Source organism: Heloderma suspectum, chromosome 3 (genome assembly GCF_057233095.1).
Source record: "Heloderma suspectum isolate Gila_16-S chromosome 3, 16-S_ref, whole genome shotgun sequence".
NCBI classification, from domain to species: domain Eukaryota; kingdom Metazoa; phylum Chordata; class Lepidosauria; order Squamata; family Helodermatidae; genus Heloderma; species Heloderma suspectum.
Genome location: NC_139460.1, coordinates 254,543,285 through 254,557,531, shown reverse-complemented (window position 1 = coordinate 254,557,531; position 14,247 = coordinate 254,543,285). Strand labels below are relative to the sequence as shown.

Here is a 14,247-nt window from a genome sequence, read left to right as displayed (position 1 = left end):
CTTTTTGCATGGAGTAAAGGGCAGTCCCTCAATGGTAAAGAAAGACAGCCTTTCTCATTCTCTGGAAATCCCCAATCTTATCTCCAATCAGTGATGAGAGATAAGACTGAGGTTGCCTCTTCCCATGCTAGAGAAAGCATTTTTTTTCCAGAAAGCTAGGAGAGGAGTAGGCCTTGGCAATGATACTCATGTGTCTATAACAAAGACCAAATAAGCTACAATCTCATGAAAGCTCTGGTTTCAAGCATGTTCTGCAAGCACCACTCACCAATCAAAGTCTGCCTCTGTGCAAACACATGGTTCAGATGCCATGGCTCCAGCATACTTTCCCTGCATGCATTTCTTTTCTGACTTACGCTTCTTGTAAATCCTTTTTGCTCCCATGATGCATGCTTCTCCCTGCATTGAGAGAAAACACGATTTCTCTGCATTCCATAATGATCAGGTTTATCTACAGTATAGTAAAAAAATAATACACACCTGGGTCTCTGCTTCCTGAATTAGAAACAGCAAGGGGTGTGTGCGTTCGTCTCTTTTTACATTCAGAGGTACTTGGCCACACCTTACTTGATGCCCACAAGGACCATCACTTAGGAATGTAACTTCTCCCATGGGAAAAGAAATATATGAATATGAGTGACTTGCAACCGAAGGTACCCAGGTGAACCCTAGATTTATAGTTTGCCCCTTCCACACCAGGCATGAAGACATGAAACATGAACTGGGATGAAATGACCTTGGCTTTATTAACTTGACAGAATCTGCAGCGAGCAATCAAGTTAGCATCCAGCTAACCACCTTTTCAGTGCGGGTCCCTGTCCTTCAGGAGACAGCATCGCAAATAAACCCTCCTACTGCCGATTTGCCATAAGCAATTCCATGGGCTCACCTGCACTTACACACCAGGAGGGGAACTGAGGAGGCCCAGACAGTCCCATGCTATGACTGTATAGCCCCTAGATTTGATCAGCTGCCGGAGCCCAAGGGTAGATCCTTTTTGTATCTCCTCTCACCTGCCAGCGGTGAGGGGTCAGCTTGCTAAACCCATTGCCCAGAAAGTACCTCAAGGTACCCACCAAGTTAGCCACAACTTAGACTCTCCCAGTCTGCATTGTAAAGGCCTGAAACAATAGCCAATGATCCACATTCTCATAGATCTCAACTTTATGAACAGGGAGTAGGCAAAAAATGTCCTCAATAGCCAATTCAGAGGACACCCAAAAAATTCCTACCCAGCCTCATTAAGCAGTGACTGACTCACTAATCTGATGTTGCACGTGTGCGATGCTGGAAAATCTGTTTTGTTTAAGCCCGAAGGATTTCCACAGAGTTTCCAGTTTGGTGAGGGGAGGCGGACTATACTGGGGCATTCATTTAGTCCAGCAGAGCCACAATCCATATGTGTCAAACAACTCATCAATTAACACCCCCCCCCCTTTGCTTGGGAAGTATTGCCACAGTTACTGCAAATGGAAGCCAGGAAAAGGGTGTGGAGGCTACATCTGTATTAAAAATACTTGCTTGAGACTAGGGCAAGTGTGCAGTGGAAGTGGGCTTCCTCCAAGTGTTTGTTCGACATTTCAGACCCTGAGGATCAGATTGCTAAGTGGGCAATGTGGTCCCCTTTTCCCAGCCTGACAGTGTCAAAGCATGCACAAATGAAGTAACTTGTGGAGAGAATGAAACTGACAAATATTGACAAGAGAGGAATATGCCTTTGTAGGGCTACATAGCGGACAGGTGGACTTGCGATCGTGTGCAGTTGCACAACAGCAGCAAATGAAAAAAAAGGCAATATTTGCACACATTTCAAGCTCCATGTGATGAGTTTTTATTTTAATCGATCCTGGATTCATTTTATGGTTTGGCTGATTGCTGAAAGTTGTTATTAGTTATATGTTGTCTCTGTGTGTACTGTCTGTTGTACGTTTTTTATGTTTTCAAATTCTGCATATTATATTTTTAATGTTTTTAATCTTTGTAAACCACCCAGACAGCTTCAGCTATGGGCCAGTATAAAAATGTAATAAATAATAATAAAATAATCCCACCAAAATAAACATAAAATAAAATAAAATTGCATAAATTTTTTGCACGTGTGCGAAAAAAATTGTGCAAATTACAACCATATGCACCCCCCCTCCTCCAAATCTGCATATTGACTCATCTAGCTACAGAGTGACGCAATGCCAGCAGAGGGAAATGGAAAGGAATCCACATTGCAAAAAACTGTAAAAAAAATCAATTGAGCTTCATCCCCCCAAATAATCCTCTGATATCCCTATGCACCTTTCAAAAGGAAGGGCAGGTGAGTTAACTCTTGGAGAGTATACTGGCCCTGGCGTCCTCCTGCTCCTATTGGCCCCTGTTTCCTGCTCTGGGGATACAGCCCCAGCAGGAATGCCTTTCTCTCTGCCCAGCAGGGGGCAGGGGAAAACATGACACCCAGCCAATTAGTTTTAAATTCCACCTTCCAGCAGTCATCCTCGCTAATTGCAGCTGAAATTTGCATACATCAGTGTCACAGAGGAAGCGTCTGCCCGAGGACTGAGATCTGTTGGAGGGGGCCCGCTCTGCATCCCACCAGTGTGAGACATACACTATGGTGGAGCATGGGAAAGAGCCTTCTCTGCTGTGGGACCCCAGTTGTGGAATGCCCTCCCCTTGGAGGCCCGATTGACATGTACATTGGTTTCATTTTGGCGTCAAGTAAAAACATGGTTTTTTACCAAAGCCTTTGAGGGCTAAAGGCATTCCCTAAAGTAGCACAGTGCTTTAACTGTTTTATTGTTTAAGATTGTAATTGGTATTAGCTTGTTTAATGGTTTAATATGTTTTTAGTTGTTTACATTTATTGTTTTATACTGTTTAAACTGATTTTATCTGTACACTGTCCTGAGATCTTAATGATATAGGTCAGGATACAAATGTTTTAAATAAACACATAAATAAATACATAAATACATAAATTCAGTAATTCTGAACCAATAAAATACGATGAACAGGACTTTACATTTTTAACTAGAGCATCAATGGCTCAGCTCAAATCCCAGCTTCCAGTCTTTTTTACCTGGCTATGAAGCTGCCAAGGTCGGTAGTCATCCTCAGCACACCGCCTGTCAAAAATTGACTTGTAGTCCACCTTCACCAGCTGCCACTCAGAGCGATGGCTGAAGTGCCCAAAAACTCTGCACAAAACAGTTAACAGAGTTTAGGGTATTCTCACTGTTTAACTTATCTTTAGGAGTTTTACCCTCAAAAGTTACAATAGATGTAGCATCTGGCTTTGATTGAATCAGTGCATTGAAATCCAACTAAAATGTGGATATCACCAAAACTTCAGAATACGTGTTGTTTATGAAATATGAGAAATATGATGTAACTTACAATATAATAAAGAAAAGCTAAGACATTGTTAGAAGACCACTTCTTTTTTTAAAAAAAAATCCCTTTTACTGTAACTAGATTCTGTAAATGGATTCAAAAAGTAAGCAAGCGAGCCCTTTAAACTCTGCCCCAGCAGTTAAAGTTTGTCCTGTCACTTAATCAATGTTTGCCTTTGTTGATTAATCTACTGATTTAGAGACCATTCCTATGGTCCCAGGGATGCAATGACATAGGCGGAGAGGGTCCATGGATCCAAAGGATCCACAGCCTCACCCCACCCCCATGGAGGGGAATTTAGATTAGCTCTGAGGAAGGATTTTGGGAGGTATTGAAAATAACTCTGTTATGGGGGGGAGATGGGGAAAAACACCCCCACTGTTCCTTCCACTGCAGGGCTTGGGATAAATTGGCACCTCCGAGATCAGAATGCTCCATTTTGGGGGCTCCTTTCCTTGGGATTTCTCCCTAAATCTATTAAAGCTAAATTAAACTACACCTAAAGTGCTTTTTTGATTGAGATGATAGCAATTCATTTGGCACTTAATTCAAAGCATAATTTGACTGAGTGAAGCTGAACAAATTAAAGATTTCATCATCATATAATAAATTCATATCAACAATCAAATCAGCACAAATATACTTTCAAAATAAGAATATTCAATATTACATTAACAAATATTGCTTTAACATTCAAGCTTATTAATCTTTGTTAATATCAAACATCAGAGCATGCTGGAATCCAGACTGCGGAACATCATTTTAAATGCACCGTAAAGAGTCTTTTTCCTCTGTTCCAAGGCTATAAATGAGATCTCATCTGATTGTTAGATTGTATAGTTGACTAACTATGGAGCAGTTTCCATGAAAGAATCTGATGCTGGACATTATCTATTTACTGTTTTCTAGTGCTGTGCCAAAAATTTCTCCCACATTTTTTCAACCATTCTCATTCAATCTGATAGAAGAGAAATTGCTTTCGAAAAGAAATTCAGTGGTGAAAAAATTCCAGAGAAATTCTCATGGGTTGGGTTTGGGTCTCTTCAGTTTACCTTAGGAGGTGGCTGAGGAGTGAGCACAAGTGTCCTGTTTTTCATTGTACAATCATCTCTCTGGCCCCCTGTAGCCTCCTCAGCTTCCCACACTTCAATTAAAGCTCAGTGGAAGGCAACATGAGGTAATTCCTCCTATAGGGCATTTTCAGAACGGACGTGCAGGCAGCCTAGAGGCTAGCTGTGATTAGGGAAGCTCAAAAACACCACATTATAAAACATTCTGAATGAGGCAGAACAATGGAAGACTCTTGCATGGGGGGGGGGAGAAAACTTCCAGGATATTGGAGGACTGATTTTGGCAGAGCACTAACTCCACCTCATCCCTAGAGCTGGACACAACACTGCTTCACCTGCATTGTGGTGGATGTAAACTGGGGGCCAGCCTGCCAAGACAGTTGATGCTGTTGCAGCATGAACCCCCCCCCCCCAAATCCTTACCAAAAAGGAAATAAGCTGTGCTACAAGCCCTGCCAATGGGGAGCCCTACCTGGGAGAATCTGGAGAATTTCTCCTCCCCCTGGAGAAATTCAGTGCAATTGTCTCCCAAATTTCTCTGCCCACAAGTAAAGTGGAGAATTTCACGAGACCATTTGTGCACAGCTCTACTATTTACTACTTACGTCATAATCAAAGTCTCCTCTCCGGGCTCCCCCAAGACGCCATCAACAAAGAGTGGGATGGAAGTGAAGCTGTACTTGCTCCAGGATCTTCCTTCATCAAAACTTAACCTGGTGGAGACAAAAGGAATGGAGGACATCTTTCTAGAAACATTGCTGAAGAAGAAATAAATATAAGGAAAAGATATTTATAAAAAATGGCCTATATTTAAGAACTATATTTGAGGTATATAATCCAAGGTGGTTTCTCACAAACAGATTTCAGGAATTGCAACATTCAAAAACTATTATCCTTTTTCCTCATTTGAGAGAAAGTGCTCAGAAACAAACATTGTGAAACAATATCCTGAAAATATAAGGGCAGCAGATGACAAGCATCATAAAGGTGAACATAACATCAGGAATTATTGAGTAAGGGATGGAAAGATACAGAGGAGATCATAGCACAGTTCAACAAGTAGCCCCACCTCAAAGGTGCTAGAAAAAATTAAATAGAGGTAAATAAAGGAAAAGAAAAGTATTTAGTATTTGGAATGTTTTCCATATGAAGATGCCTTGTCAAATCCTGCACAATAGGTTTAATTTATGATCCACTTTTCATTATAAAATATCCCAAAGTGGGGTACAAAACCAATAAAACACAATAAAATCTTATAGTATCAACTCATATTTTCAGATGGCAGAGATAAGGCATGCGATGCAAGTAAAAGGTGATAACAGGGGTAAGGGATGATGTAGGGGAGTGGAATGTGTGTAGGGGTGATGCAAAGGTGACATGATCTTACACCCTGGGAAAAGGGGTTGTCAAAAGGCTATTTTGCACATATCTTGCAAACTAGGATGTATTGATGTCCATCAGTTTGTTACCATGGATAAATGAATATCTCTAAAAGAACTTTAAATGCCCCCTGATCCTAAAGTTGCATCAGCCAAAACTATTCAAATATGTCCAGGCAAATCCTGTAAGCAAAATTTGTATTATTATGGCAACAACCTCGATTTCAGTAACCAATTCCAGTAACAACCCAAATCATTAATGTATGGAGAAATCTGTTCACACCTGGAGTCACATGATATTTGGGGCAGTTTTTAATCTGCATAGAGTAAACTGTGGTTCTTTGTCTGTATTTTTAGTATCTTGTATACTGAGATGCTGGTGGCGATGTTCTAAAAGGACAAAGTTAGACACTAACATCTGAATTATTGCACAAAATGTGCAGGAAGTAGGGATGTACGAAAGTCCCTTACCTGAACCCGAAGCTTGATTCGCGGTGGGGGGGAGGCGCTCCGTCCCTCCCCCTGAAATTCTGGCCGGGGGGGAGGTGCCCCATCCCTCCCCCCAAAAATTCTGGCCAGGGGGGAGGCGCCCCATCCCTCCCACCGCGAATCCTGGCTGGCTGGGATGCAAATGGCGGCAGCCGTAGCCGCCGCCGTTTGCATCCCTGCAGTCAGCTGTGATAGGCTACGTAAATGTTTACGTAGCCTATCACGGCTGAGTTAAAACAAAAACAAAAAACCGCGCGTACGCAAATGGCAGTGCCCATGGGCGCCGCCATTTGCATTCCTTATTTTGGCACGTGTAGTCTACGTAAACATTTACGTAGACTACGGCGAAAATAAGGGGAACGCAAATAGTGTTCCCCTTATTTTCGCCGTAGTCTACATAAATGTTTACGTAGACTACACATGCCAAAATAAGGAACGCAAATGGCGGTGCCCATGGGCACCGCCATTTGCGTACGCGCGGTTTTTGTTTTGTTTTTTTAACTCAGCTGTGATAGGCTACGTAAACATTTACGTAGCCTATCACGGTGTTTTTTAAAAATCCAGCCATGATAGGCTACGTAAATCTTTACGTAGTCTATCACGTTTTTTGTTTTGTTTTTTAACTTGGAAATGGCGGCGGCGGCAGCCGGTTGGAAGACCGGCCGCCGCCACTGCCGCTGCCGAACTGCTGCCGAACCGCCGCCGGAGCCGCTGCCAGGGACATTCGCACAAGGTAAGTCCTGTCCCGGGGGGCGGGGGGGCAGACCGTTTCTCCACCAATTTCAGGGGGCCGAATGCGCTGGCATTCGGCCTCCCCGAGATTCGTGGAGAAATTCTCTGACATCCCTAGCAGGAAGGTATCCCATACCTAGTTTTTTCTTTTTTTATTGGCATTGACTGACCAGGGTGACATGGGGATGCATGAACACAGTCAAGCTGTGGGGGAATAGAACTCAGAGGGGCAGTCATGTGGCCAGGGATAATATAATCCACAGAGGAGACCAATGGGCCCAGAAGATCATGTTGACAGTCTTGGGAGGAAGGATGAAATATTACTATAATATTAGCAACAAATGCATCCAATGGTGTGTGTGCGGGGGGGGTATGTGTGAGGTGCAGCATTGACGTGAATGCTTGTGTGTACAGAACACCTATGGAAATGTGTGTGTCAGATTAAGAACATGTCCAGCATGGAATGGTTTGTGGCTCCAGTGTAAATTATTATTTTTTAATTCAAGGATTTACTCAGGTGGAGTAAAACAGTGAAGCTCGTGGATACTAACTGAATGGCAGTATAGCCACTGAAGGGCTTCTTCTGCTGCTGAACTTATGTGTGAAACTGCAAACATTGCTTTAGTGCGATTAAAAAAGGAAGCACATTTCTTAATTGGCATGTCCTGGCACTTAGTTAAAATATTTAGTCATGGCCCAACTACCAGTGGCGTGTAATATATAATGAAGGACTCCATGACTAATGAGATCAGAGAAGTCACAGTAATTACCAGAGATGTCTGATAGGCAGAGATGTATGTTTCATGGCAACCAAAACCCCACCTTGATCCAGATAAAGAACGCTGTGTTCCTCTTCAAAGATCTGGAGGAATACATAAAAAGATACAAAGTGTAACTCTTCTCCATGTGGGTCACAGTTCTAAAACCAGCCCAGGTGGTGACAGGTTTCTTTTGTAAGAGATATTTATTAGAACATAAAGTCCGAAAACAATCTTGCCACCCAGTCAAACTTTAGTGTAATGTAATTTTGCCCACCTCCCACCAAAATATGTCTCACTGTCCCACAAGCCAAGCATAGCTTTAGAAATGAGAATGATCAAGGTGTCATTTCACTGATTAGAGAGGTTCACTGAAGGCAAAAAGAGAGAAAGAACCCTTCATTTTGCAGGTATACACTGAGCAAACACAGCAAAATATTAATTTCCTGAAGTGCTGGTTCAAATATTTAAAGAGATTCTCTTTGCTATTCTTTTTCAGTATCTATCCGTGCAGTGGAACTAGTAAAAACACTTATGAAAAAATGTATAAGCCGAGACCTACATTTCTTTTCCATCCCCTCTGCAAATTGTAGCATAGCTGCCTATTGCTAGAGACTGAATTGTGCAGACAGAGCAGATGGAGTGCAGAGGAAGGAAGGGGGAGCAATAAATAATGCCAAGACTTGAATCGGTACACAACTGGCCACAACTTTATTGGTTATAACTTGAATAAATTTGCTGGGGGCGTAGGGCAGCCATCGGGCACCCCACCTGCTGGCTGATACCTCCACCCTGCCTACTGGATATGTAGGTGCGGGGAGCAGGAGTCTTGCGCCCCCCACATCCATCTTAGCCCTGGATGTGTTGCAGGCTTGCCAGCCTCCAAGATGGGCTCAGCCTTGTTGCAACATCCGCCCCGCCCGATCCTTTAAGGGGATCCCCACTGTGGGAAGTGGGAAGCCCATTTGTGGCTTTCCAAATGAAGTACAAGTAGGAAAACAGGGATGTGTGTGTTCTTCACACAAAACAGTGCACATGCCTTTGCTTACATGAAAGCCCCAGCTGTGTAATAAAAAGAAAAAGTGAAGTGGTTCCATATTCTACAACTCTCAAGCGCAGGTAGCTGGAACTCCGATGCAGAATTAGGAGGCTATAGGAGCAAAACCTGAAGGACAGAGAAGCTAATTCCTCATGGAGGACCCACAAGGCTTCTTCCTCCCCATCCTTCAGTTTTGGCCCCTACAGCCTCTTAAACCAGCTGCTATGGAATAAAATAGATTTCAGATTTACAGTGAGTTTACAGTGAGTTTATGGTGCTTCCGGATGAAACTGGGACATGTTGCCGTCCAATATTTGAAGAAATAGGAAGCTCTTTACTCACAGTTCTACAATCATATCAGTAAAGTACTTCCTGGGCCAACAAATGGCTTTGTTCTACTATATACCAGCTAGAGTGCAATACATCACACATAGAAGCACTGAGCATAAACAGTTCTGCAGGATTTTGTTGCAATCTGGCCATAGTGACGCATGCTCTACTCACCTCCAGATTAGATTACTGCAACACGCTCTACAGGGGGCTGCCCTTGAAGAATGCTAAGAACCTGTAGCTAGTACAAAATGCAGCAGCTATTACCCCCGCAAAACCACACTAGGGTCCTGATCCAGATTGGTGCCCATGTGCCTACTCTAGAGCAAAACTGAAAAAACGATGTAGCTGATAGACACAAATTTAAAGTAATGTCTCTTTTGGCTCTTAGACTGGCCCCACTTCTGACAGGTTTTGGGCGGGCAGTACTTTAAAAAATGTTCCTGACTTTTAAATGGCCTTTGACTGCATGATTGAAACTTTAATTTATACACTTGTGTTAAAGGCCAAAAGGCACCCTAGAAATGGTCTTATAACAGGTGTGTGCAAAGGAGGTCTAAGGGTGCAATCCTATGCAGGTTTAGACAGAAAATAGTCCTATAACCCCCAGAATTCCCCAGCCAGCCATGTTGGCTGAGGAATGCTGGGAGTTGTAGGGCTTTTTTCTGTCTAAACCTGCATAGGATTGCACCCTAAGTCACTGACATCATCACATTCACTGCCAGCAGTTCCTTTGTTTAAGGAACATAGTCAAAACACTTTAAAATGATACTATTTGTAACAAAAAATATGGACTCTTCTTGAAGAGGAATAACATGCTAATCCCTGTGGTGTTTGTGTAAATGATATAGGATTACAGTCTACTTTTCTCCAGCTCAGTGTTCCTTGCCCACCACAGATAACAATTCGATTGTCAGGAACCATTTTCTCCCAAATATAATTGTATATTTTAATTAGTAACCATAAACACATCTAAATTTACATTTAGAGTCAAGTGTACTGGCAGTGACCCTCACCATTTTATGTATAAAAGCACTTACTCTTGCTTTGTTAATTCCAGTTAAGTGTGTACTTGATCCCACTTTATGGGGATAGTTATTGCTTGTTAATTAAATGCCAACTACTTACTAAAAACATATTTACTGATGTGCAACAACCATGCATTTTGTTGTCCATCCTATTACCTGATTGCCAAAGCTCATTAAATGCTTGTACTCAATGTAATGGATATGCTATTAACTTAACAGGCAGGAAAACAAAGAGTGGTGAGAAGAAAACATTTGTTTGGTAACCATCATTTTTAGTTTCATGTAACATGAACTGAAGCTTGTTTTCCTTATGAGTGATTAGTGATAAACTGATATTTTAAAACTGTAATTTAGAAGCACTTATTCCTGAAGACTCGTCCTACTGAAATCTATGTGAACTCTAATTACAGGTGCTTAGAGATGGAGGATTCCTAGTGTTACCAATGAGAATAGCATTGTGCAACTATTCTTCCTTTCTGTGGTAAGAGAAAAGATGGAACAGGTGGTGGGAAAACATAGGAGAGTTAAAGGCTGAAGATGACATTATCTGGAATCTCCATAAAATTCTATGAATGAGGCCGGGGGTTGCACATGAAAAACCTCATCTGGAAGTACCCTAAGATGCAAATGGATTGACTCCCTAGTCATATTTATTGTACCTATTATTGACCTCTGGTTCATAACCTCCTGGTCTAAAGAGACATGAGAAAGCTGTAGATGGGATTCCTGCAAACTGGATTGTTTGATGTTTGTTAGTTTTATTTTCCTACCCACAAATCACTGAAGTCAAAAGACTGCCATAGCCTTTCAATTCAAGGTCACACCCCAATATATCCCCACTATCTTTGGATCACTCCTTGATGTCATGGTTGTAGTGAGCATCATGGAGAGAAACAAGTTGTCAGGCTCCACATTGGCCCTAAATGCTACTATGCTACACACCATGCCGAAGTACTCTGGAGTAGGAATGGGGGTGAAATTGGTTTGACCTAATTCACTCTTCCTGAAACTAATGCATGAAAAATAACGCAATTATTTCATGTTCGCACTTCTCCAAATTTTGTGATGCAGTTTACAGATTTTAAAATATGCCTACAAAATGTATACCCTGGAGAAAATTGCTTACAAAATGTGTGTATTAGGGAAAATGCTGAAAATGCATATATTGGGAGGAAATCGTTTAGAATGCATATATTTGGGGGAAACTGCATACAAAAATGCATGCCAATTTTTGTGCGAACTTTTTTTAAAAAAAGCATTTGCATACTGATGCAGAAACAGAATGGAACAAACATGTGCATGAAAAGATGGAAATGTTATAGAAAGTGAAACAGATGTATTTGCTCAGCCCTACTCTGGACACGCCAGGCATGCATTAGAGCAGCCTTTCCCAAGCTGGTGCTGTCCATATGTTTTGGACTATGACCCCTGGCATACTTGACAACTGACCATGCTGGCTGCGGCTGATGGGAATTGAAGTATCTGGAGGGCACAAGGCTGGGGAAGGCTGCATTATAGTGCCTAGGGCTTCTCTGGATTCAGAGGCTTTCTTGATGTGAAATCTGCCCCTTGTGCCATTTTCACCACCTTTGATCATGGGTCATGTGGACAGGGCAGGCCTAATTTGGATGCTGACCACAGACTCTAACCTCTGGCTGTACAGTGATCACAACACTGCTGCAGCCAGCAGGGTTGAAGGGCTCTTTACTGGCCTGGGTCTGCCCTTTTGTGCTTGCATTTAAAATCAGATTGGACTCGGGCTTCTCGCTAATCCAAAACCAATCCATCAACCACGGTGTCTGATGCCAGAATGTATGTTTTTCCAGATTTTTTGGCCACAATAGTGTTCTTGAAGGCTATTTATACTGTGGAGTGCTTTTTCTCTGTGTGCTCATGAAATCTGAGCATCTGCCAGAAATGGCACACTATTTATTTGGGCAAATTAAAAAACAACAACATTTCCCTCTATGGAGAAATATCAATGAAAACATTACAGTAGATTACAAAACATCACAGGCTTTTGTGTGTGTGAGAAGTTTTACAACCCCCAGACCATTCCTGCAAATTTCCATATGGATTTTGCATTCTGTTTTCTTTCTTTTTTTCACGGACAAAAAAAATGTTACATCAGTCTTAGTATTTAGTGAATTAGGTAGGTACACCTGGGATCTGCAACAAAATGTTGCAGTGTGGACTGCTCCCATTCATGACTGACTTGCTGGAACCCTGCCATCCTCCAGGCTAATTCATGCCATTGCCCCTCTCCCCTAGTTTTCCTTTTCCCCCTCCAACATTTCCCCATCAGCATTTCATGGCCATTGGGCATGCTTAGTTCTCATTGGGCTGTTTTGGTCTCCCATCCAAAGGTTTTCTTTCTAAAGCTTTTTTGTACTTTTGAAGACCCTGGAGTTCCCCCAACCCTACTGATACTGCTGTTTTGGCTACATAATGGATGGTGTTGTTCCAGCTACATATGGACCAGCCTATGGAGAGCTGAGTTTGCTGTTAGTATATATGACTGAAGTACCTTGGCCTTGTATTTTAACAGTGCATAGTCTCAGAAGTATGTCCCACTGAGTTTAATAACAATTACTCCCAAGTAAGGGTGCTTTGGATTTTAAGCCTTAGGCTGAGAGTAATTCCCATTGAACTCAATAGGACTTACTTCTGAGTAGTCATGCACAGGAATGCACTGTTAATCTCACTGTTTTGCTAACTGCACTGTTTTAATTAATATGTATGTGCCATTCTAGAAGCTGTTTTTGTTTCAAGCCATTTTACTGATATTGTTGGATTGTGCTGGAATTTGCAATGTTTTCTGAAGGTTCTGATAAGCAAGGAGTGAGGGTATAACTTTCATTATAAGTTAATAAGGATATTTCACCAAGAGTAATAGCATGTAAACAGTGAATGACATTTTCCTATTCTCATAAAATAATAAGAACAAGAGCAAGGATCAACAAGAGAAACAGAAAAGCAATGAATTTAAATAGAATAGAGGTAAGTATTTCTTTCCCCTTCATGGATCACTGCCTTGTTGTGGCGAAGGGGCTTGCGTAACTCAGTGAAGCCATAAGCTATGCCGTGCAGGGCTACCCAAGACGGACAGGTCATGGCAGAGAGTTCTGACAAAATGTGGTCCACTGGAGAAGGAAATGGCAACCCACTCCAGTATTCTTGCCAAGAAAACCCCATGGAACGTATCACAAGGCTAAAAGAGATGACGCCGGAAGATGAGCCCCTCAGGTCGGAAGGTGTCCAATATGCTACTGGGGAAGAGCAGAGGGTATTTCCAAGTAGCGCCAGAAAGAGTGAAGCGGCTGGGCCAAACCCGAAAGGACACTCAGCTGTGGATGTGTCTGGCGGTGAAAAGAAAATCCGATGCTGTAAAGAACAATATTGTTTAGGAACCTGGAATGTCAGATCAATGAATCAAGGTAAGCTGGAGGTGGTCAAACATGAGATGGCAAGATTGAACATCGACATCTTGGGAATCAGCGAACTAAAATGGACAGGCATGGGCGAATTTAATTCAGGTGACCATCATATCTACTATTGTGGGCAAGAATCCCTTAGAAGAAATGGAGTAGCACTCATAGTCAACAAAAGGGTGGGAAAAGCAGTACTGGGGTACAATCTTAAAAATGATAGAATGATCTCAGTACGAATCCAAGGCAAACCATTCAACATCACAGTAATTCAAGTCTATGCCCCAACCACTGAGGCCGAAGAAGCTGAGGTTGATCGGTTCTATGAAGACCTACAACACCTTCTAGAACTAACACCAAAAAAAGATGTCCTCTTCATCATAGGGGATTGGAATGCTAAAGTAGGAAGTCAAGAAATCACCGGGATAACAGGCAGGCATGGCCTTGGTGTACAAAATGAAGCAGGACAAAAGCTAATAGAGTTTTGCCAAGAGAACACGCTGATCATAGCAAACACTCTTTTCCAACAGCACAAGAGGCGACTCTACACATGGACGTCACCAGATGGTCAATATCGAAATCAGATTGATTATGTCCTTTGCAGCCAAAG

General features: G+C 42.2%; 1 protein-coding gene across 2 annotated transcripts in view; it reads right to left on the bottom strand.

The window, feature by feature from the left end:
* Positions 1–14,247, bottom strand: part of SORCS1 (sortilin related VPS10 domain containing receptor 1) — a 618,971-nt gene that overhangs the window by 101,331 nt on the left and 503,393 nt on the right. For both annotated transcript variants that reach the window (XM_084841982.1, XM_084841983.1), the window contains exons 13-16: positions 7,825–7,916; positions 5,060–5,167; positions 3,071–3,188; positions 269–399 (exon numbers count right to left, since the gene is read on the bottom strand). In XM_084841982.1, the coding sequence (XP_084698108.1) occupies positions 269–399; positions 3,071–3,188; positions 5,060–5,167; positions 7,825–7,916 (449 nt within the window). The remainder of the gene's footprint in view (positions 1–268; positions 400–3,070; positions 3,189–5,059; positions 5,168–7,824; positions 7,917–14,247) is intronic.